The following is a 25,297-nucleotide window of genomic DNA, read 5'->3' as shown; positions in this document are numbered from 1 at the left end:
CGGAAGTGGGAACTATGGGATAGCTGAGGAACAGCTACCCACAGTGCACCGCTCCTGAAATCGATGGTAGCTTTGGACCATGGACGCAAACAATCGATTTCGTGATCCCACTGTGGACACGCTAAACCGATTTTATTAGATCTGTTTTGTAATATCGGATTAAGCTAATTCGAAATAATCGTGCAGTGTAGACGTACCCTCAGTCTGGCTTGCCTATAGAACCTGAATCCAGTTTAAGTGGAGTCCACTGTAACCCTTAAAGGGTGGTTATGCTCAGAAACTGGATTATGTCAAATGGCACCTTCTTACTGAAGATATTCTCTTCTTATGTGTCTTAAAGTCAGATTTCACTGACACCAGTAAATAATGTATAACATGTAGTAAATAATTAACAAACACCTCTATGTTCCTATTCATTCTACTGACCCTATGCAGCTAAAGGATTGTGAGCTGAAGTCTATTTGCATCATGCATCATTAAACAAATTGTTAGCTAGGTTCTAACTGCAGTATTTTTAGACTGGGGATGTTGTCACTGCTAAAAAGAGCCCAGCTGGAGTCTGTGATCCTAGGTGGAGTTTATAGCAGTGATAATTAGAAAATCACCTTTTGATTCTACAACTAAGCCCATTTGATTGGGAAGCCAAAAAAAGAAATACTGAATCCCACAATGTCACTGTTCAGAGACATTTCACTGACTTTGGTCCATATTCATTTCTCTGTGCCTTAGCTCCCCATTTGTAAATGAGGATAACATTTTCTTACCTGTGTGGATACATCTCATTAATGTTTGTGAGCAGCTCAGAACCATGAGGGGGCCACAGAATCATACTTTAAAGGCAGGGAAATTTTAAGTACTAACATTACCAAAGCTCTGGTATGATGTTGGTATTTTAGTAACAGTGTTTTTGTAAGCAAGATGGCCTCTATGATTCCCCCTCATGGCCACCTCAGTATGACTCACCCGGCAATGGGGTTCTTGTTGGTTGGCCACTGTCTCTCACAATGTAGGGGTGCTTTTGTCCTCTGAACAATGCACTCTTCAGTCCTACTCTTTCCAGGGTGTTACAGTCCCAAACAATATCAGGGAAAAACCACAACTCAAAACAAGGTCATTCAATGACCTTTCAGCAGTATCCCTAAAGCTAAAGAGATGTTGTGCATGCAACTGAAATGCAAATCATTCTTCAGGACAGGAGAGCTTATGGTTAGCAGCCAACATGGGCTAACTTAGTGTTTAAGCAGCAGTACAAAAATGGTGGACTGAACAAACATTGGAACATATTGGTAGCAATTCTACTGTATTCATGAGGGAAAAGACCAGATCAGTGGTTCTCAACTAGTGGTCCGAGGCCTCCTACGGGGGCTGTGAGCAAGTTTCAGTGGGTCCGAAAGCCAAAGCCTCATTGCACAGGATTGCAGCCCAGAGCCCCAGGCCCAGGGCTGAAGTCAAAGCCTGAGCAGCTTAGCTTTGCAGTGCCCCCTGTAGTGCGTGGCCCCGGGGAATTGCCATGCTTGTTATCCCTTAATGCTGGTCCTGGCTTTTATATGCAGAAAAACAGCTGTTGTTGCACAGCTGCGCCATGGCATGTTGTGGGGGCCTCAGGAAGAAAAAGGTTGAGATCTCCTGGACTAGATGACAGTAGGTCTTTACTACCTCTTACTTTCATGATCTTATGATACAAACACATGAGTCTATCCCAGCTGAAAAGGATGTTTTAAGACTTGCAGTTTCCTGGCTTCATATTCAGGACGGTGCTACCTTGAGAATGTTACAGCCATTAAGTGTGTTTGATGACATTGTACAAATCTGTAGCACAAAAGCTATAATAATGTAACATTTTCTATGTTAAAACCAGAAAACTGCTGATGTAGCCATATGGGACCACTAGATCTTGAAATTATTCTGCATCTCATATTTCAGTTCCCAGGAGGATGCACTGACACAAATCACAGATATTAGGTGTCATCAATTAGAGACTTCATCGGTTATGTCCAAAGCCTCTTGGAAGTATACTATGGCAGCATTTGCTTCAGCTTTTTACTGAAAACACATGGGGACAGCTTATTTGGATCAGGAATTCATTACCAATAGAATAATAAGGGAAAGTTTCTCTCTAATCTGAGGTTGAGAGAATACTTTAGTTCTGGAAGGTTTGCAGGGCATGTGAATCATGTCTTGTATTTGGGTGGGAGGCAGGGGAGTGAAGGAATTTGCAAAATTAAGACCAAACTCTGCTGCCATTTTCATCATTGTAAACCAGCAGTAATCACATTTAGTTCAGATTTACAATATTGTAAATGAGAACGGATTTGGTCTTCAGTTTTATGACATGCAAGTACTGAAGAGTCTAGAGAGCTGAGTGGGGCCAGCAGAGAAACAGAATCAAAATAACATAGAAACTTAGGGTCAGATCATGTTTCCTCTACAAAGATCTGCCCTTGTCATACATTAGGAAAGCTTAGCTACATCCAGGTTAGCTGTCCTCCTGGCCTGGCTCATGTGAGGTACCTCAATAGATTTGAAATGGAGGATCTGTGCATGAAGAGAGGGAGAAGTGTGTTGGGGGCGGGAGAAGAGAATACATTCTTTTCCCCTGGCCCCAAAGCTTGGTCAATCTCTATATTGCTGCATCCTTCTTAAAGAAGGATCACCAGGGACAGTGTTGGTGCAGGAGGCTCTACCCATGGTGAACAGCAGGACTTCCTACTTCGCTTCATTTTCAGTATTCAAGCCTGAGTGGTTTCCAAAACTGTGGCTGAAAGTTTATATTAAATAAACAAACATACACATGAATGTTTTTTCACTGAAAGTAATAAGAACCATGAAAACATATTAGGATCTTTCATATTAGATTTTATAAGACTTTAAAAAATCTAAATGTTGGGACACTGGCCATGACTTAGCAAAGCACTTAAAGATATGTTTACCTTGCAGTACACAAGTAGTTCCGGGGCTTCAGTGGAATTGCTTACATGCTTAAAGTTAAGCATCAACTTAAGTACTTTGCTGGATTGGAGCTAAAACTACTTGATATGTTCCCTCAAGTTGACAAAAGTTATATTACTAGCCAAAAGCGCAGTAAGAGTCTAAACAAGTCTATCCACTATAAAGGTTTTCTCTTTTTAAAGGGAAATATTTTACTACTTTGTATTGATAATTTTTCTTATTTCTGTTTGATCTGAACTCATCAAGTCCAAAATGTCACCAGTCATTCTTCAAAATTAAAAAAGGTGGCTCCTCCTCATCCTCTCATTGCCATTTTTAGTCAGTTACACCTCTGTAATGAACACAGTTAGGTCCCTCTGCTCCTCAAGAGCCTTTGATTTTACAGATGAATAATTGTTAATGCTTTCTGTTCCTGATGCTGCAAATCTTTCACAAGCATCATCAAGTTCTCAATGTTAATGGGGAATGTAGCAAAAATCATTTCACTCCACAGAGACCCTAACAGTGTTAGATCCATATTTATCCACCCACTTGGATCTGAAATCACTGACCAAACCATGCACAAATCTATTACCATCTCAACAGCAACAAACATCTTAATTCCCATTAATCTGTACAATTCTGCTTCATTTTGTAGATCATATCCACTCTGCTCCGGACAAAGGGCACTATATAGTAACAGTTCTTCAACTGAATAAAATCTTTTGATGAAGTAAACTATTGTGTCTTGTTCAAGCTCACACAATACTGTGTAGATAATGCTTCCCTTTCTTTCAGGATGCTCTTTCTCCTTCACTAATCAATCATCTTTTAGCACATGGAGAGTAATTTAGAATAATAACTAAACAAAAAAATTACAAATGACCATAATGCCAACTGAAAGCTCATTCCAACCATCTATTCCAAGCCCACACTCAACACTCTCGCCTCCCCAAAGCTTGGGAATACAGATAGACTTTACAGCATGTCCTGAAGATCTTCCAATCTAGGTTCCAGAGGACCAAGAGAGGAAAAGTGAGGTCCCACTACTAGATGTTAAAACTAGAATATATTGATTATAGAAAATTGATTCACTTTTTGCTGTTAAAAATGTAATAATATTTTTTCTGCCATGCTAAGGCCAGTATATGGAAAACTAAAGGTGACAGGAGCTGATAAATGATACCACCAGAAAGACAATGTCCCTTTCATATTCTAAGTTGAAGCAAGATTCAGTAGTGAGTGGAAACATTACAGAAGAGAAAGTCAAGAGCAACAGTAACCAGAGAGAATGGTTATTTGCTCTGCAGTAACTAGTTCTTTGATGTGTTGTAGTCAGGGTAGCTCCCACTATAGGTGCACAACATACCTCATGTGCATGAGACCAAAAGTTGCTTTGAACAGCAGTGTCTGTTGAACCACAAATGTGCCCTGTGTGTCCTCATGCTCCCGTGCAAGGACATACAAGGCAGAGATGGAGGGCAGGTCATGGGATCAACACTGACACTATCATCTTGAACTATAGTTGTTGTAGGGTAAGTAACCACTCTCTCTCTCTTCTTTTACTATGTGGTCAGTGTGGACCCCACTGTAGGTGACAGGCAAGCAGTATCCTCACTGGATGGTGGGAATGAGGAGCTTCAGCTGTACCAGTCAAGCAATAATTGTAGTCCTGCCCTCTTGAACTTGGTTCTGAGATATTACATCTGGACAAGTTGGGAGATGTATGGGAGGTTGCTGGGACACTTTCAGCAGTTCTGTCAACCAAAACTGTCTTGCCTAGTAAGAGGCTATCAAGGTGACCATAGCCTTTTACTGTCTGATCTTGGATACTATCCTGGGAATCAGAGGCATTGGCGGGAAAGCATATAGGAGTCCTCGAGACCATAGGCAGAGAAAGGCATCTGATAGTGAGCCTGGGCTCATGCCTCCCCTAGGGCAGAAGTCCAGGCATTTGGTGTCTCTATTCCAAATCAGTCTATTATGGTAGTCCTCCACTGAGGGAATATCAGCTCACGTCCAGGGCCTAATGGCTTCTTGGGGCAGATGGGATGATCAAATATCTCCTTGCTTGTTTATATAATAAACTGCAGACATGTTCTCCATCAAGATCTGCAACAAGGAGTTCCACAGAACAGGCAGAAACACTGTGATGGATCTCAGCTCCAGGATGTTCATATGTAGTTTAAGTAGGCCTGTGACATATCCCTTGCATCTGCAGATGGCTGAGGTGGGCACCCCAGTCTGTCCCTGAAGCATCTGTGATAAGTGTCATAGTTAGGAAGGAGGCAAGGAATGGGAACCCTTTTCCATTTACTGTATGTAGCTGCCAAGCACGCTTTTGTAGGATTTGAGGTGGGACAGTGATCCTCCTGTTCATGTGATATCTGGACAGAGCATATATATAACTGTGAGGGCTGACAGTGAAGTCTGGCAAGCAGTACCATATACATATATGCTGACATGTGGCCTAAAGTCCCAGATATGTATGCATGTATTCACTACATTTGATTTTAGTCTGTTTGCCATTGACGGGAGAGATCAGAATCTGTCCTGTGACAGACAGGCTCATTGGGAATCAGTAATAGCTCCTATGAACTCTATCATATGAGAAGGTGTATGTGATGCTTATATGTAGTTCAGAAGGAATTCAAGTTGAGGGAACAGGAAAAGGACTAATTCCAAGGCTGTTGTAGTCTCCTTTTGGGACCTGCTCCATATCAGTCTGTCGTCCAGGTACTACTAGATATGGGAGTCCCTGCCTCTTTAACTGCAATGCCACTACTGTTTGGCATTTTCTGAATACTCTCCATGGAGCATCCAAAGAGAAGAATCCTGTAGTGATAATATTTTGGCCTCACTATGAATCATAAGGATTTCTTATGGGTCACATGGATGGTTATATGGAAGTATGCATAAGTCAAGAACTGTGAACCAGTCTTGAGTTTGGAGACATGGAAGGTTGGAGGAAACTGTTACCATTCTGAACCAGAGATGGTATATGTATTTGTTGAGTCTCCTCAGGTGTAGGATAGGACGAAGACTCTCTTTTTATTTTGGAATGAGGAAATGCTGGGAATAGACACCTCTTCCCCTGAACTTTGATGGAACCTCTCCTATAGCTCCTAGACAAAGCAGCAAGGCCACTTCTGTTTGCAGTAGGCTCTTGTGTGAAGGGTGCTGGAAGAGGGACAAGGAGGGTGGGATGGATACTGATATTCAAAAAAAATTTTAGTCTTGCATACATGAGGCACATGTGCACCTACAGCATGAGCTGCACTGACACATACCTGATGAAGAACACATGATACAAGGTTGCTGCAAAAGTTGACAGTTCCAAATCATTTGACATATTTTTAGTTTGCTGCAGAGTCAGACTGAAGTTCAGTGGTAGTATCTGAGGACCTAGGATGGAAGTAAGCAGAAGATGGCATAGGCTGGGATTGATGTGCATTGGCAGAGCTCTGGGAGCGAGAGGACAGGACTGGAATAAATATGGGCTGCTGAAGATCAGGACTGAGATACACTGGTAGGATTGCATATAGCCCTCAGAGGCCTGGCATAGCAAGCGGTGCACTGAAGCATAGGATGTAGGTATATTAGCAAAGATAAATGGGAGGGTCACGACTGGGATAAACCTGGGATGCTGAAGATCAGGAATGAAGTACATCGTCAGAATAATGTGGGGTTGCATGATTGGATTAAGAGGGAGTACTCCAGGACAGGTTTGGAGTTGACAGCAATCAGTCCCTCACTTTATGAGCACTTCATCCACCTACATATTAAAAATACAAATCAGAACAAAAAACGGAATGGAGACACAGGCCTGATATATCCCTCCACTTAATATGCATACTGTCATCTTAAAGCTATTCTCCAGGAATTCTGCTCCACTACTCATACCTAATCCAAGTTTTTATGGGCTTTGCTGATGGATTCAAAGGGGTCTTGCAAGTTACTAGATCTATATGTAGAAAATGTTATGGGAAATAATGGATGGCCTCTATAACATGGTTCCAAGGAGAAATGTTAGAATTCTAAGGAAGAAGTCTAGAGGTGCTCATAGACATTTTGTATCTGAGAAGACAGTAAGGTCGTCACCACTGAGAAAGGACAGGAGAAGCATAATGAAAGTCTGGTAACATTAATGAAAAGTTTCTTTTTAAAAAGGCATCTTATTTTGCACCATGCACTGAACGACAAAGAGAGGAACTCATACATTCTACTAAAGTTTACTCAGTTAGACCAATACAAAAGCACCTTTCCTAGATATAGCTTTACATGGTTTAAAAAACGTCTACATTTAAGATCATTCGTAAATAGACACAGACATATTCTCTGTCACTGAGGACACCTTTCCAACTCAGTTTAAAATGTGCTTTTGGTAAATGTTCATTAACAATTCCCCAGCCAGTGAAGCATTACATTTTAAATCCAAGCCATAATTTTCAGTTTTCTTATTCCCTTTTCTCCAGAACCTTCTGGAATTCTTCACCATGAAATCTCTCTACACACTTAAGAATAAAGTATGAGTATTTGGCAGTAATGAAAGTGAGCACTGGCTAGCATGTGGACAGGGGCTGTACAAGCTTCTGGTACTGCTAAACATCTCAGTCTTGACTTGCAACAGTCCAGCTAGGCCAGTTCTGAACTCCTCACAACAGCTCTGTTAATGCATCTTCTCCCTTATAACTTTCCTTGCTGTTTCAATTAATCTCTCACAGCATTCTGAGATGAACAGGCATCCTGGTGTATCTTAAGTGCCACAGAATGCCATGGCTGAGTGGGTGGCCTTCTGATGAGCTCTTTAGGGAACAGAGTAGTAGAGGAAAATGAGAACGGTTTTCACTGCTAACTCTTGACTCCCCAGATGCAACAGCTGGAGGCACTGCTGTAGGAAAAACAATAGCTCTGAAATGCAATCAGATCTAGTTCCTTGCTCATCGGTTCCTCCACATTTCTTTCTGATGCCCAATATTTTCATACTTTGCATATCCCCTTTATTTTATTTATTGGTGTCAATCATTGTCCCACCTGTGCAAAACTGCCACCCTGCACTCTCTCAGATCTGTTCAACCTGTACCCTAAATTCCCCCTCCCAAGAGAATCACACATCCCTTATCTCTACAAGCCATAAGTCACCTGTCTCAATGAGCTCGCAATACATGACACCACTTAACCTTCCATAACACCTGCTAAAAGGGTGAGAGGAGAAGGGAGGGGGAAGTCAGGATGTTACAATCCTTTCAAGAATCAGTCATCACTTCTGCAATGCTCTGCACTCCTGTGGTCCCAGAAGTTAAAACCTGCCACATGGCAGTACAGGGAACCTTATCAGTGTATTCAGTATCTTCTTCAGGGAGTGAGGGGAATCAGTCTGCATGAGGGGGAGAGTGTTGACCTTAAACGCAGAAAAATTACAGCTTTTTTAAATTAAAGAATAAAACCTAGACTCAGTGATCTTATGTACACCTGAGCAACTCTGCAGTAACTCTAAATGGCTTTTTAATCTAACGGACAAAGGCATAGCGAATGGCTGGAAGCTGAAGTCAGACAAATTTGAATGAGAAATAAAACACAAGTGTTTAACAGTGAGTGTGATTCACCACTGGAATACATGGCCAAGGGAAGTGGTGAAGTCTCAGTTTCATGATTTCTTCAAATCAGGACTAGATGCTTTTCTGGAAGAGATGCTTTAACTTCAAGCACAAGTTTTTGGGCTCAATATGAGGGTCACTGAGTGAAATTCTATGGCTTGCTTTATATGAGTCAGACTAGATGATCTAATGGTCCCTTAAACTCTATGAATCTATAAAACCCCAAAGAAGTAATTTCTCATCCCAACTCCCATCTCACTCGTAAATATTATTGCTTTGTGTTTCAGTACCTTTTATAAAGAGTGAATTATTTCACTGAGCACTGGGGTAAATCACCTGGTACTAGGACTCAGTGAAAAATCACAGTAAGTTTATCCTTTGGGGATGGGGAAGGAAGATGTGTGTGCAAATGGTCATTGTTCTGCCCAGTCATTCTTTTAAGTACTGTCTTCTCACTAACAGAGAGGATATTTGGTTGGGGTGGGAGGAGAGAGAGACAATTTCACAGGCAGCAGTATCTGTACTAAAGCTACCATAATAGAGAGTCCAACATCTCTCTCAGAATGTTACTTCTCAAATAGTTATAGTCAGAGACACATACAGTATGCAGCCTAAATCTGACATCTTCTGATTCAACTTTTCTTCTTCCTGGTTGTGGGCATGTGACTGAGTTGCATCTACCAACTTTACAGACATAAACAAATGTTTGTTCCATTTAGCGCGTCATAAACAGATAGTTAAGGGTTAATGTCTCTTTTACCTGTAAAGGGTTAACAAGCTCATTGAACCTGGCTGACACCTGACCAAAGGACCAATCGGGGGACAAGATACTTTCAAATCTTGGTGGAGGGAAGTCTTTGTTTTGTGCTGTTTGTTTTGTTCTTTGTTCTCTCTTGGGACTAAGAGGGACCAGACGTGAAACCAGATCTGTCTCCATTCTTTCAAACAGTCTCTCGTTCAGAATAGTAAGTACTGGCTAGAAAAGGCGACTTAGTTTTATGTTTGTTTTCTTAATCTGAAAATGTGTATTTTGCTGGAATGATATTTTACCTTTGTTTGCTGTAACTTGTCACTTAGGCTAGGGGGGATGGAGTCCCTCTAATCTATGTATAAGCTTATACCCTGTAAAATTTTCCATCTTGATTTTACAGAGATAATTTTTACTTTTTTCTTTCTTTAATTAAAAGATTTTTTTTTAAGAACCTGATTGGTTTTTTCCTTGTGTAAAACTCAAGGGGATTGGGTCTGAACTCACCAGGGAGTGGTGGGGGGAGAGAAAGAGGGGGGAAAGGTTAATTCTTCTCTGTTTTAGGATCCAAGGAGTTTGGATCAGTGTATCTCTCAGGGAAAATCTGGGAGGGGGAAGGAGGGGGACTGGTTTATTTCCCTTTGTTTTAAGACCCAAGGGGTTTGGGTCTTAGGTCCCCCAGGGAAGATTTTGAGGAGACAGGGAGTGTACCAGACACTGGAATTTCTGGTTGGTGGCAGCGCTATCAGATCTAAGCTAGGAATTAAATTTAGAGGGGTACATGCAGGTCCCCACTTTCTGGACGCTAAAGTTCAAAGTGGGAATAATACCTTGACATAGCGCCATTGAAACTCCACAACTATGGGAGAGCGAGCTGGAGTGTATTCTGACTCATGCATCAGAAACAGAATTGTCAGGTAATCACTGACTGCAGTAGTTATCAGAACTGGCGTGTAATTCTGAAAAAACTCAACTAGGTTTTCTGATGCTAGGAGGAGTTTATGCCACTAACAGTTAGAAAAATAATCTTTTGACCTACATATTTAGTCAAGTAGATCTGGAATCACTGGAAGGGAATACATATAAATAAGGAACCATATGTTGTTGTTATTATTGCTGTTTTTCTTTTTAATAGAGTCATTTTCCTCACTTTAACTGCATATGGGTGGAGGGACTCAAGCAATACAATTTGGATCCAGATTTCAAAAACTTCAATATGTTTGGGATGTTCAGATCCAGGCTTTGGTTTGTCTGATTATTTATGTAGAGGCTGTTTGATCTGCAGCCAAGACTGGATTTTGGAGTCACAGTTCAGACTCATGAGGAATCTACATTATATTCTATCATAAAACAAATGGGGCTTTCCGAGACCCCCCACCTCTCCCCAATGCGCACACACATCCACACCTACACACCATATTTAAGTTGGAGATGAGGATGGCTGAAGGCTGGCTTCCTTGGTTAAACCTCTGACTAGTCATCCTTGTTTTCCAATTGTCAAGTTGCATTTCTTTAGACTGAAAGCAGGAATAAAAGGAGTGAATAATTGGCTTCTTTTCAACCCTGAACACTTTAAGTTTACAAAGGCAGAGAAGTTTCTCTCTGCAGTGACCTTGGGCAGATTGGAGCTCTTCTCAGATGATATAAGAGGTGTGGTTTTTCCTTCATTAGAGTCTTTCTGAACAATTTTCTGTACTTATACTGAGGCCATGAGATCCAAAGAGACCGGGTAAACAGAGCAGTGATTTACATCAGCAAAGAGGATTTTGATGCACTCCTCCGAATGGGCAGCATTACCATGTTAATAGCCATTTGCTCTCAGCCCTCTTTTCCTAAGGATGCTGGAGACTTTTGCAAATGGAGAGCAGTTCCGCTTTCCATTTTAATTGCAACAATAGCAGAAGAGATCCTTAAACTGCATCAAATAGCAGCCTGTGAAATCCCTAACTAGCTGCACCGCCTCTCCTGCTATTTATTATCCTCTAGTCCATGGAACAAAAGGAGGGGGGGAAGCTCCTCCTGATTTTAGCCCATTTCACATATCCTAATCCCTCAGAGGTGGCAATGGGAATTGCTTGTGGAGCTGTTAAATCAAACTTTCACTTTGTCTTTTATTCCCCTCTCCTCCTTTACAATCAAGGCATTTCCAGGTACATTTTCAATGTCAATTTGTTTATGGCCTCATGGATAATAGACTAATGATGGGACCCCCACAGTTAGAGGAAAGAATCCTGGGCATTTCATTTCAGACAGCTGCTGTTTCTCACCAGTTCCCACACTCATCCCCTTGTTCTCTTGTCAAGCGCCCTGAATGTGTTCCCCCTCCTGACACTGACTGCCATGCACAACAAAGACTCAGTGGAAAAGCTGCCTCTGCTATCAGCCTATGGGATGGATTCCATTTGTCAGCAATAAGTTGCCTTTCAGCCAGCAGCACAGGTACCATCTCTCCCCTGACATGCCTCAGCTAGCTGCCTAATTGTCACCCATGACTCAGCATCTAGCCTCTATTCAGACAGAAACACAGGTTCTACCTCTCCCATAGTTCCCAGGCACTTTTCAGGCAGAAGCCTGGTCTCTCCTTGTACTAGATACCCAGTTACCTCTTGGCTAGCAGGTTAGGTATCCTCCTATCTGACACTCAGTCATTTCCAAATGTTTTGTTACATTCCCTCCTCTGTGTTTTGAGCAGTACCAAGCTCATTTTTGGTGTTCAGAACAGAATAAATGAAACAACAACAGTCATTTGGAGGCTGACTGTAGAACACTCACTCACAGGAGTAACCCCATTCAAGTAAATGAGACTCTACTCATCTGAGAAAGTGTTCACAGGTGTAAGTAAGGAATCCATAAACAGGGCCTTAGTGCTTAGACACCATTTCTCAATAACACTGAACTCATTAAACAGATCCCAGAAGAACAGAGGTGGGTTACATAAAAGCACAGACTCAGATTGAGTCCTGTGACATCTAAGGTTCAGATACTGGAGTCTGGTCTCTGGTTAGGATGTTAACTACTAAATGGAATAGCCTGTGGAAAATTACTAGAGAAAACAGGACCTTGGTTTCCTCCCTATCTTTAATTAAAGTCAACTTTCCACAGCAGTAAGAAAGGGAAAATAGCTAACAAACAAACAAAAAAGGATTTGAAATTATAACTGCCTGGTCAAAATCTAATATGTGGCTAAAACAAATAAGAATTTCAAACTGCTTTCTAGATGTGTAAAGAATGTATGACAAAGGATTTGTTTAGATTAATCTGGGTTTATCTTTTATCCTCCTTTCAAAAAAAGAAAAGTGACTTAACATTTTACACTTGGAGACAGAGGATAAAGTGCAAAAAGCAACTATCATATCCCTGCAACAGTGCAGTCTAAAAGTCAGCTATAAGAGGCTCCTACTCCATGATCATAGTAAATGACTGGGCCAATCTGTTTCTCTGAAAGGGCAGGATCCAATCAGTGGGGAATCCGTACTTCTGGTTGAAGAAAGTGGACTCAAACAAACAATTATATTCACCAGACAAACACTTCCATGTTCTGACAGAAGAGACCTTTGGGAAGGAAGAATTTTCAGTGTTAGTGTCTGGGGATAGATACATCAGGAGATGGGTCCACTTTGCTAATTAGGGTTAGAATTATCCTCCAGAACTATGAAGATGTTTGGGACAGACATAAAACAGCCCTTTCTTTTGCTCTGGGCTGAGTCTAAAAATATCTATACCCACCCCTACCAGTCTACTCCACTTTAAGTAAAGAAAATTGTCCCTCACTTCTGTAGCCTGTTTAGGTTACTAATACCAAATGAGGCAGATTAAGCTTCCAGCACAAGTAGGAATGCATTGGATATAGTGTCCATCTGTTAAGAAAGCAACTAGTGGACCCCACAAACAAGCACACAACTGAGTCAAACAAACAAAAACGGATCCATTGCATTGCAAATCATCCGAGTATCCTTTTTCTCTGACCATTGTATATTGTTATTATTAGTGGTATTACCGTAAGCAGAACCTACATGTTTCAGTCATGGACCAGGACAACACAGTGCTAGGATCTGTAAAAAACACCGAACAAAAACAGACAGCCCATGCTCCAAAGAGCTTACAATCTAAGTTGCCACATATCCAAGCTTATCCTAGCAGAATCTAGCCATTGAGTCTGGCAGAATGGCTTTTTGGTATGCAGTTAAATACAAGGCTTATAGTGTTTCATAGGATCAGATACGCCAGTGATTTCTGAGTCACTGAAGACTGAGGAATTGTAAGACTAAGGTTTTTAAACAATATTAACTCCACAGCAGGTCAGATCGCATACATCTGAATGGGAGGGACAGGCACTGATAGGTCTACCTTAAGAACTTAGTCTGGTAAATTGGATCAGTTAGGAAAATGAGTGGAAACCAACCAAGATCAGTTCAGCAAAAGGTGGATTCAGTACGGTGAGCTGGGGATTTACATAACAACAAATGAGTAGACCAATCCATATACAGAATCATAGGTATATTTATGGCCAGATGGCCTTCACCTTAAGGTGATCACAACAAGACATGTATAAGAAAGGGGAGTGATGATGATTTCCTGTGTTTTTATTGGTCTCCGTCTAACAGCTAAGAGGGGGACAATATAATATTGCATATTTTTATCATATTTCAAGACAGATATGTTTCTCCATGAGAAGCCTACCTACTGGAGAGATGCCTCCAGAATAATTTGGTTTCACCTTGAATGAAAACTAGGAGACTTGATTAATTATTTCATGGCTCATTTGCTGTCAGATATGTGGAAATATGCAACACAATACAGTATAATTCAAGACAGTATAACGAAAGCAGCAGTGTGATTGTGTTTGTCAGCCAGCTTGCTCCAATACATTCTTTTAATTAGTTATCAAGGCACCATTTTAAACAATCACAGTATTTTCTGCTTTCAGCCTACTTAAAACACTCATTGGTAAAACAAAATCTCCTTTGTGATCTTACCTTGAAGAACCAGGCCAGAATTTTCAATGGTGTAGAAGAAAGCTGAGAATGGAGCAATGGGAGATTTAGCAACCAGGACCTGCAGAACAACAAGAAGAAATCCCTAAAATGTATTGATTACAACTCAAGTTTGTGGATTAATCTTTGTGGATTTACTTTTCTGAAGCTACTACCGTGAGTTAAAGTAAAAGGTACAGTACACTGCAAAGGGACTATAAAATGGCTATTGATTACCTCTCTTCAGTTCTACAGTAACCGAGATTCTTATGAAAAACAAGTACAGATCGTGCTGGCATTTTAAAGGGATTCATGGGTCTTGCAAGAACTTCATGGAAGTGTGCAGTTCATGGAAACTGCACACTCTCCCCCCAGTTCTCTACTTCTCACAAATGTTTATTAACCCTGGTCAAATATCACAACCTCTCTTGCTGGTGCAGCCACTTGTACCCAGAGGGATTCAGCTGAGTGAAGGTTGGTGGCACTACCAGTGCCTGGCCTTCCCGGAGGGTTTTCTGAGTAAGAACTGCTTTAATCTCCACTCCACAGATGCACATTCTGGCCACTCTCTATTCCATCCCAATGCCATTCACCTTTAAGGCTGTGCTGCTTTGCTGTGTGTCCCCTGACAGCAGGGAGACTGCAGATGCTTTGTGCCACTGCAAGTCTCAGAGCACTTCAATTTAGCCTAGTATTTGACTGTGTGCGCTCTAATCTGCAATCAAGTCTAGGATGCGCCAAAGCCCAGTCTTAGAGCTGCCTTAGCTTCACTACAGGTTTGACCACACACCAGTGAAGAGGAGATGGCTGTGCCAGAGCTCTGATACTCTCTGATATCCAAGAGACAGGCTTATCATTAAAGTAGAGAGTTGTAGTCTAATGTACCAGTCACCAAAGCCTGATGTATCATTGGCTTTTTGTACCGCAGGTTGAGAATCACTAACAACATACACTGAAAAAAGAGTACTCTATCACCTCTCTGAAATGTGCCAAGCACTGCCTGAAGGGTAATCGGCTCAAACCCTGAACCAATGATTCCTGCATGGACACTGCAGAAGAAGTTGACATTGACAGTTGTTGGTAAATACTTGAATGCTCACTGCTTTTCTTCATCCCAAGATAGGAAAGAAACTGGAAATCAGGGTTACCAGCCTTTGGTTGTCAGAGCATTGTTCCCAACCTTAGGGATTCTTCTTAGGGATTAAAGTCCTGAAGCCACGTGTCTTATAAAACCCCACATCTCTCTCTGCTCCAGGATGTACAAAAAGTTCTGTCATTTCTCAATGCCTATTAAATAACACAGCCAGGTGCAGAGTTATCCCTTGAAATCTGAATGTTTATTACAATTTATATAGTAATGGCCTGACGCGAAGAGATACAGCTCCCATTGATTTTAACTGGAGTTCTGAGTGCTGAATACTTCAGAAAATCAGGACCCAGTTCAGCAAAACATATAAGCATGGATTTAACTTTAAGTTAACTACGCTGGGGGTTGCTGGACAAGCACTTTAGCTAGGTGTTTTTGCTAAAATAATCAGAAGTAAAATATTTAACCATTTTTATGCCACCAGGTTTCAAAGACAACATTCCATGGGTAAATGAGGGAAGTTCACCCCTCTCAGAACTCTTATTTAAGATCTGACTGCAAACTCGGGCAGACAAGACTGCATCGTTTTACACTCATGCGTGTTTAGAAAGTTTCTTCACAAACACAAGGGCTAGGAGTTTAACAATATCAGCAATGAAGGCTTAAATTCTGGATCACAGCTTGGCAGCAAGATGTGGATTGTGCAGCTGAAGAATCATACGACACATAACTTTCCAACAAGTGTTTGTCACAATTTGGAGTGTGATTAAGACCAGTTAGAGTGGTATCATCACTTGTCCTGTAACCCCAAATACGTTAAAATGCTCTGCACATGTAGCTCCATGTCTGGATGCTCCCAGCCAGCATACAAGTATGCACCAAGCATCTGTGTGTTGAGCAATCCTGGTTCAATGCTCTAACCCAAGCAGCCTGCCTACAACACAATAGCTCCACTCTTGTCACCAGCAGTCCTGAATTCTCCCAAAATTATCTACCCTGAAGTGCTCAGCCCTCTCCTGGAATACCCAGAGAAGCAAATAAGGTTTGTTGCTCCTCTAAAGAGATTGGAGTTAACAGTCACTTCAGTTCAAACAGCATTGGGTTGGTTTAGATTAAAAGTAACACAATTTACTTAACAAAAAGAGATCAAGTGCAAAGAATGAAGACAAAATGGTTACAAGCAAATAAAAATAAAATATGTTTTCTAGTGGCTAAGACTCAACAAACTACAGCCTTTGTTCAAGATAGATTTCTTACTAATCTTTTTACCTCCAGTCGTGGCTGATGTTCTCTGAGTAAGGACCTTCTTAAGCACAAGGTGCTGGTTTCCCTGGTTTTCCTAGGTGAAAGATCTTTTGTGATAGATGTCAAGATGGCTTCCTCTTTTCTCCTTAAATTTTCCCAAACTCACTGTATTGTCCCCAGACTCAGGATGACCTCATACTATTCCTACCTTCTTGTGGATTTCCCATCCCCCTCCTAATTTGTATATGTAAATGGGGCTTCCATTTTTTCTGGTAGCACCTTCCTTAATTTCACTTGAGATAGATAGATAGCTGCCTTCCCTCCTCTCTGGGGGGAAATGTGTTTCCGTCTTTGTTTGGTCACGGACTTTAAAGCATAATATTAGTGAGTATCCATAATTCTTCACATAGTGTTAATACATTTCACAATGAAATTAATCACCCATGTGTCACCAGTTTGTGTATGATACCTTACATGACCCATTTTAGATACAGATTATGACAACAGTGAGTTGGGGTACACTGGGCTGGTCAGACCATCTGAAACTCACTGCTCTGTACCAGGGAGTCCCTTGCCATCCGACACTGGAGTGCTCTTAGGGTCACAGTGTTGCATGGCACAGTAAAAGCCAAGGAGATCTATACAGTAGCTATGCTCTCTTTGTCTTATAGGTCAGGACCCAGATCATATTCAGATTTCTTGTGATGCAGTCTCATATTATTCTGATAAAGGCAGCAAAAAACCATACTCCTGATATCTGATCTTTAAATCTAACCATTATGATCTACATTTTCTCCACTCCAAAACTAGATTCAATCTTATGGTTTTCAGAATTTATATATAATGTTTGTTGGCCTTGCAATTTACCCTCACTAGTAAGGTATGAAATAAAGACGGACACACAAATACAGCATGTACAGCCAAAGAACGTTGGGTCAGTCACCAGCATCAGTGTTTTGCATGAGCCGTGTGAAGCCAGCAAAGCCATCTCAGGATGCAATGTAACCTTTGTGACCGGCTCCATACAGGAAAACCGCAATGCAAGCACTTTCCTCTCCTGCACGTTAATTATTGTTCTTACTGTAACAAGCTGCTGGAGAAAGAAGTGTGCCAGAGATCACGTCTGTGATTCACCCTGACAATATCAGAATTCCCTTTCCTGTACCTCCCTGCCTGTCCCGCATCCTTCACTTGAATGTGGGGAGAGAGAGAGAAGCCATAGAAATTAAAAAAAAAAAAAAAGTGCCACATATTTGTCTTTACCATTGCTTGTTTGTGTGTAGCATACTACTGAGTCCGAAACTGCTCAAGATAGTTAAGACTAAAGCAGAATGTGAAAAAACTTCAAAAAGAGTCTCCACAAAACTAAGTGATTCGGGCCAACAAAATGGCCAAATGAAAATTTTAATGTGGATAAATGTAATTGTAATGCACATTTGGAAAGAAATAACTCAACTAGTACATACAATATGATGGGAGATAATTAGCTAACACTAATCAGGAAAGCAGATCTTGGAGTCCATCGTGGATTAGTTTCTCTGAAGATGTCCACACAGGGCAGTGGCGAGTCAAAAAAGCAAACAGGGATGTTAGAGAATCATTCAAAAAAGGGATAGAGAATAAGATGGAGACATAATCTTGATTGCCCTTATAGAAAACCATGGTATGCCCACATCTTGAATACCGTGCTATCAGATGTTGTCTCACTCGTTGATCTCAAAAAAGATATACTTGGGATTTAGAAAAGGTTTTAGAGAAAGGGTAACTAAAATCGATTAGGGTGTGGAATGTCCCATATAAGGAGAGATTAAAAGAGGCTAAGACTTTTCAGCTTGGAAAAGAGGAGGACTAAGGGGGAGATAGTGATAGGAAGTTATATAAAATCATGAGTGGTTCGAAGAGCTGATCATAAGTAGATAGTAATGTGGTTAATTTTCTTTGTACTGCCAAAGGGTGAACAAAGGGGGAAACCAACACACGGCTGACGCAGAGGACGCAATCAGAGACCTGGATGTTTTAAGAAGTTGGAGGGAACTGGAAACTCGGGTCTTTTTTTGTTTTTCCTCGGCATGTGAGTAAACCAAGCTTTTCTTCTAATCCATCTTCTTTCAAATTATCTACTAAACTATCTGTGAGTACAAAAGCGAAACAAAGGAATAGCTGTTATTTGCTTTCGGTGTTGTTTTACCTATGTGGGATTGATTTTGCTGGCGATGTTGAACATGGCTATTTTTGAATCAGACTGGTTATTCATATTTTCTTATAAGGCAAAGCCTGTAATTGAGTTTCTATATGCAGTATTATCTGTTCTGTATTTTCTTTCTTTTTATATAAAGTTTCTTTTTAAAACTTGTGGGAGTTTCTTTTCCAGTGAGCAGAGTGGAGAGAATTTCTGTGCCGGCTAGGTTAGGAGGGAAAAGCCATAGCTAGCCTGTACTTACTTTTCCTATTGTCCCAGGGCGGAAAAAGGCTACGGGACCAAAGGGAGGGGTGGAATCTCTTGTGTGAGCTGACTAGGTTGAATGGCGAATAGCCTCGGGAAGCTACGATTGCTCTCTGTTGTATTCAGGAGTTTAGTATATAGTGTATCGCCCAGACTCACCCAGGGAAAGGAGGGGGGAGCTGGGATGAGATAGGGGACCCAGGGGTTCTGGGTCTTGGGAGGGTCCCCCAAGGAAGGTATTGGGGAACCGAGGGGGCCGAAACCCTGAAAACTTGGCTGGTGCAGCGAGACTAAGCATCAATCTGGGTATAAGATCTTGGGGAGGTTCACAGTAAGCAACCAGATTTTGTATGCTAAAGTCCGGATTTGGGACAACTGTTACCACAAAGCGAATATAGGAAAAGTTGTTTACTTTTCCATAATAAGAACTGAGGGGCCGACCCAACATGAAATTTCGTGGGCAGCAGTTTTAAAACAAATAAAAGGAATTCTTTCTCAAACAGGAGCACAGTCAACCTGTGACAACCTTGCCTGAGGAGATTGCGAAAGGCATAGGACCCTATAACAGGGTTAAGAGAGAACTAGATAAATTTATGGAGGTTAAAGTCCATTAATCACTATTAGCCAGGGGGGTAAGGAATGGTGTCCCTAGTCTCTGTTTGTCAGAGGGTGGAGATGGATGGCAGAAGAGAGATCACTTGATCGTTATCTGTTAGGTTCACTCCCTCTGGGGCACCTGGCGTTGGCCACTGTCGGCAGACAGGATACTGGGCTGAATGGACCTTTGGTCTGACCCAGTATGGCCGTTCTTATGTTCTTAACAGTGTTCATTCTTATTCATCTGAGGCCAAACTGAGACAAAAAATGGTAGTGATGCTCTACTACAGTCTTCCCCAGAACTGCAGGATGTTTCTATTAAACAGATCTACAGAGAAATAGATTAGAAATTTGACATTTAAGGTCAAATTATCAGTACTCTGTGCAAAATAGGGGGTACAATTGCTAATCTATATTTGCATGCACATTAACCACAACTGCATGCACAAATGGATAGACATCCAAATGACCATTTGTGCGTTCAGTTACCAGAGTTTTATGCACAGTGTCGGTATGTGCATAAATAAGTGTAAACCTGCATATGCATGCACACTTTCACAGGTACACCACAAGTCTCCTTGGAAAAATTTGCCATAAATTTTTGTTATTTGGGTTCAGAGTTAACATTCCATTCAGAAGAATGGGGGAAATTCATGTCAGTCAAAGCTTTTGTTTCTTTTTACATCTCCGCAGATTCAGAAAGACAGCTTTGCACAGTCTTAGTTTAAAGGTGATCGTCCCAACTAGAAAGGCTAGATACTCGGGTTTTTAAATGAAATCGTAAATTTTACATGAACATAGTTTTGCAAAGTGTTCCTGATTGATATGCATATATGTACCTATTCAAACACCACATAAAGAGAACAGGACAGGAACACAGAATAGAACCCATGACTATCCCTGAGTTTGAGGCAGTGCACAGCATTCCATGTCCCTGCCAGCCAATCTCATACACACAGGCCCAACTGGACTGGGATCATCCAAACCAGTAACCTCCTTGATATCCCTCATGTGATTAAGGATTTGCAGGATGATGGAGTAAAAGGAGGAAGAGGGAAGCTTTCTGTTTGCCAGAAGTTAGAATTTAGGGGTAAATGGCTCTCCTTACTACCTTGTTTAGGAATACTTGTAGCTAGCACCAGTTTCTCTCACTGGAGAAAAAATGTTCAGGTGGCCAGCTGAAGAGCTGTGGACAATTTGATAAGGTTTCCAGTACAACAAAGGTTCAGGAACACTTGAGCAGACAGATCTAATGAAGAAAATGTGCCTTAGAAATGCCCAGGTAACGTTAACTATAGCTGTTGCTCCAGCTTTAGTCATTACCACCTCAAATTTGAGGGGTTTTGTAATCTGAACCTGAATTGAAATCCAAATTCTGCAAATGATGACTAACTTTATAACAGGCTAAAACAAAATCAAGAATCTGCACAGCTCCAAACTCTGAGGGTTCAAAATCCATCTCTGACATTTGCACCCCCTCTACTATAAAGGAGGGCTTTCCTGAGACATTTGTTTGGTTTCGTGGAGGAAAACTACTACACAAATCCTCTAATCATCTGTAGGTGTACACGTCTCCAATCCTGACATCCTGCAGCACTATTTAAGCACTGGTGTCCTGCTGGGCATAGTGAAAGAAATAGTTGCAGTACTGTCCTGTTGGTTGGTGACATATAATACTAATTAAGGTCATTCAGTAGAAGAGTTTGGTGTAGGAAGTTACACAACAGTCTTTCTGAAAAGGATACAAAGGCAATGACATGAGTTAAGCTACATAAACTTCTCAGTCTATTTAATCAATGCACCGCAGATGAAAACGTGTCCCCATAGAAGTCAATGGCAAAACTCCCATTGACTTCACTGAAGCCAAGGTTTCACCTCAAGAGTATACATTTCAAGGTGGGTGAAACAATTATAAATGGAGATCAAAGATAGCTGATTTGTAGCTAGAGTATTTTAATAAACAATTTAAATAAATAAAATCAATGAAGCTGCATTGGCTCTTTCTAGTTTGTTATTCATAATTTTCTGGAATGGCCCATAAAAGCATAAGCTGGTTATTTATTATACAATAGTCACTCTTGAAAGCAAATGGTAGAGGTGGATGATAGAAGAAGTTGGAAACAAAGTCATGCCAAAGCCCTGACTTGGCAAGAACCATCAAATCTTTTTTCCGTTTCTTTTCTGTCACAGATTTACTCTAAACAGGCTTGCAATGATTATTATTTACTAACAAGGTGTGATAGGTGCTATACAAGCCGCAGAAGAAAACACGGTTTCTGCCATGAGGAGATTACAAAGATACAGAGATACCATGTAGGAGCTCAGATATTGCATTGATGAGTACAGCTATGTAGTGGGGTGGACACCCGCTCCTGCCCTGAAGGGCTTAAAAACAGCCCTGGGAGGGCGCTGTGGCTGGAGAAAGCAGCTTTTAGGCTGGGCTGATTGGGGGAAGGGGCTGCAACTGGGGCCACTCCCCAAACAGACTCAGCTGGCCCTATAAAGGCAGAGAAGCCAGAGACAGACAGTCTACCTATGCCTGTAGAGGGAGAAGGGCCTGGCTGCAAGGAGCTGGAGACACGGTACCTGAGTGGAGCAGGGCTGGGGAAAGGCAGAGAAGCTGGGGAGCTCCAGCCTGGAAAGCCCTAGGCTACGGCCTAGCAGAAGGCCTATGGGTACTGGGGGTTGCAGAGGTCAGCCCAGGGATAGGCCAAGGCAGCAGGTCCAAACCTCACCTTGCCAGTGATGAGTAGGCTGATACTGCAGTCTGCCCCAGGGCGTGGGGCTAGACAATGACTAGCAGTAGCCTTATACTGAGGCGAGGTGGAAATAGTGGGTGGGGGTTCCCTGGGGAAGGGAGACCCTAAGACTGAGGGGTTCCTGCCAGGGGGCAGCACCCAGAGAAAGGGGCACCGGGGTCCAGGAAGGGACACGGGACCCAACAGCAAATGGTAAGGCAGATCACTGGCCTGCAGAGGGAGCTCCGGGCTGGAAATCGAACTAATTCCCAGAAGTCACCAGCAGAAGATAAATAGATACAATTAGATTAGATAAAATAAGAGAACATGGACAGCTCAATCCCAACATAGAAGATGCTGGGAGACCTAATGACAACAAGAGGATAAAAAGGTGTCTTAACGAAGTTTTGTTTAATTTGTGAAAGCATTCTTTTTAACACAGGTTACTTTTTGTGAGCTTTGTGGAAGAAGCGAACCGCAGAAATCAGTGGTATAACTGCAAAGCTATATAAACCCTATGACAATATCAAGGAAAATGGTGAATGGACAGTGAACTGAATGGACACTTCAATACAATCAAACTTGATAACAGAACCCAAGTGCTGTCAGAAAACAAAGAAAATCAAGAATAAATCTGCTACCAAAGGTAAAATTATCAAAATACAGTGGATTTAAATCACCAATAGTTGGGAAAACAAGTCTGGAGTCTGTGAGATTATTTTGATTGTAGCTATGGAATCTCAGCCTCTAAAAGAGACTAAAGTTTGTGAAGAAATAAGTTTTCACAATGGAAATCTAAAGATATTAATGAAATTATGAATTTAGGAGAATTTGATGAAGTATTTGATTAAATGAGTTGACTTAAGGATAATACTTAATTTCTGTTCAAATCATGATGAAACCCCACTATTCTCCTCCCTGCACCCCCTGGCACATTGAGAAACTTTCTTTGGACAAATTTCACATTCTTCTCTGGTTTGGCCCCAAACTAGGATGTGAGTACCAGTGGGATCTCCATACTGCCATCTTGCTGAATACTATTCAAACACACTGAGATGCTAAAACGTGGCTCTTGGAAACAATATGTGCCGTATGGTATGGTGCATGTGGTATACCTAGAACTATCATCATCTACGGGTGTTTCCCAAAATCCACTGGACACATCCAAAATACGGAAGGGTTTAGTTCCACTCAGACTGCTTTCACATTTGGGAGCTGAAAATTCTCTCCCTTTGTTGCTTTGTTTAGTTCCTTGGGATCTAGGCATATTTTTGGGGACTTGGTTTGTTTTTCTAATAGTGCAATTGAACTTATTGAGTCAGTTACTTCACTGTTCCTTTTTTCGTTAAGCTGCTCTGAGCCATTTTAGCCAGCCACTGGAGGATAGTCCCCGCGTAGAATGATCCTACAGTGGAATAGAGTAACAAGAACATATCCTATACCACCGCTCCCTTCCAGGCTACCAGCATAGCAAGTATGGTTAGACAAAAGGGGGCAGGAGTAGATATCTCTGGACATCATCAATCCCAATTGCTTTAATGGCTGCTTGGAGACTTTGGTAGCTGACATAAATTAGAGGAGCCTTCAGACTGCAAAACTCAGTCAAGCAATGCTTAAATTCCTTAAGAAATTTGGGCCTGTATAGCTACAAAAAGTGAGATACTCTCAAACACTGCAAAAGCTAAAGGAACTTTTAATGCAAGTTCCTGTTTTGCATTATTTTGGCCAGACAAATCAGTTACATTAACAGTCGATGCCTCACAAAACAGATCCTCCTAGTCCTTTGTCTTTTTTGCCTCCAGACAACTAAACCCGACAATACTTCCTGTACCATATTACAGCTTGAAAACCAAAAACGGACTTTGTCAATAGCATTTTATTCCTTTGCATGTCTTCTTGAATAACACATCAGTATTCATGCACTGGCCCAGTAGATGTCATAGAATAACAAAGTTTTGACAGTACTTGCTTTTTTTCTAAAGAGCTGGGGTAAATATTATTGTAGCACATTCCAACGGAAGGACAGAAAGCTTCATGTTAGGCTTCCTCACGGCTTGCTTTAACCTACCCGCCCTCCTTCCCCTTTATGCTAAGTTTTCTTAGTTGTTTTTATTTCCTTGAAAAGAAATGCTTTGTCCTTTTGATCAGGAACAGATTCTCTTTTTTTCTTTTCTGGTGGATTTACCCCATTTCATCTTTTGTAGTCAGTGACTGAGGGGTGACAGGAAGGAAGGGGGAATACCCAAGTGACACACACAGATACATATACAAAGCATTTTTATTTAATGGCAAAACTATGGCTATGACCACTCCAACATTGTTTTGGAGGTTGTCTCTCTAAAGTGCATGGATAAACCAACCAAACGTAGTAGATTTCCAAAATGAGTCTCTCTCTCACAACTGCAGTTATTTCTTCTGAAATGACCTCAGAAAAATCAGTCTGTTCAGTTAGCCAGGAATTCCCAACAGAACTCTCTAACTGCATTACTGACAACTACATTTGCCTGGAAGACCATAGCTGAGAACTGAGAAGGAAGCCCATTGAACTGGCAATGTCATTCAACAGGGAAGTGATTATCTTTGAAGGTTCAATTAGATACATGTACTAATAAAACCAGTGCTAAGCAAAACAAATCTTTCCTCTGATTGTGCCAAATGTCTGGGACAGACAATCCTCATGCCAGAATTTTGCTTAGAGTAGATTTAGAAGAGTTGTTTTTTCAGCTGCTTCAGAGCCTAGTAAAAGAGTGAGGAAAACATCTAACTTGATTTTGCATCAAATAACTCAGACACTTTTTTTTCTTCTTTCTTGCTGCTTGAATCTTCTGTCCCTTGTTGGAGTTCACCTGCTGCTTTAATGTCAATGTGTAGGGACTTGATACATTCTAGAAATCCAAATCCTGAGGCTGGAATGAAACAATTAAAAGCAGCAGTTGTTGTT

The 25,297-nt window shown here is 41.3% G+C and overlaps 1 protein-coding gene across 17 annotated transcripts in view; it reads right to left on the bottom strand.

The window, feature by feature from the left end:
- Window positions 1-25,297, bottom strand: part of RAD51B (RAD51 paralog B) — a 689,205-nt gene that overhangs the window by 175,082 nt on the left and 488,826 nt on the right. For all 17 annotated transcript variants that reach the window (XM_075065388.1, XM_032774777.2, XM_032774772.2 and 14 more), the window contains one exon: window positions 14,250-14,328. In XM_075065388.1, coding sequence (XP_074921489.1) covers window positions 14,250-14,328 — 79 coding nt within the window. The remainder of the gene's footprint in view (window positions 1-14,249; window positions 14,329-25,297) is intronic.

Source organism: Chelonoidis abingdonii, chromosome 4 (genome assembly GCF_003597395.2).
Source record: "Chelonoidis abingdonii isolate Lonesome George chromosome 4, CheloAbing_2.0, whole genome shotgun sequence".
NCBI classification, from domain to species: domain Eukaryota; kingdom Metazoa; phylum Chordata; order Testudines; family Testudinidae; genus Chelonoidis; species Chelonoidis abingdonii.
This window is presented reverse-complemented; position numbering and strand designations above follow the sequence as displayed.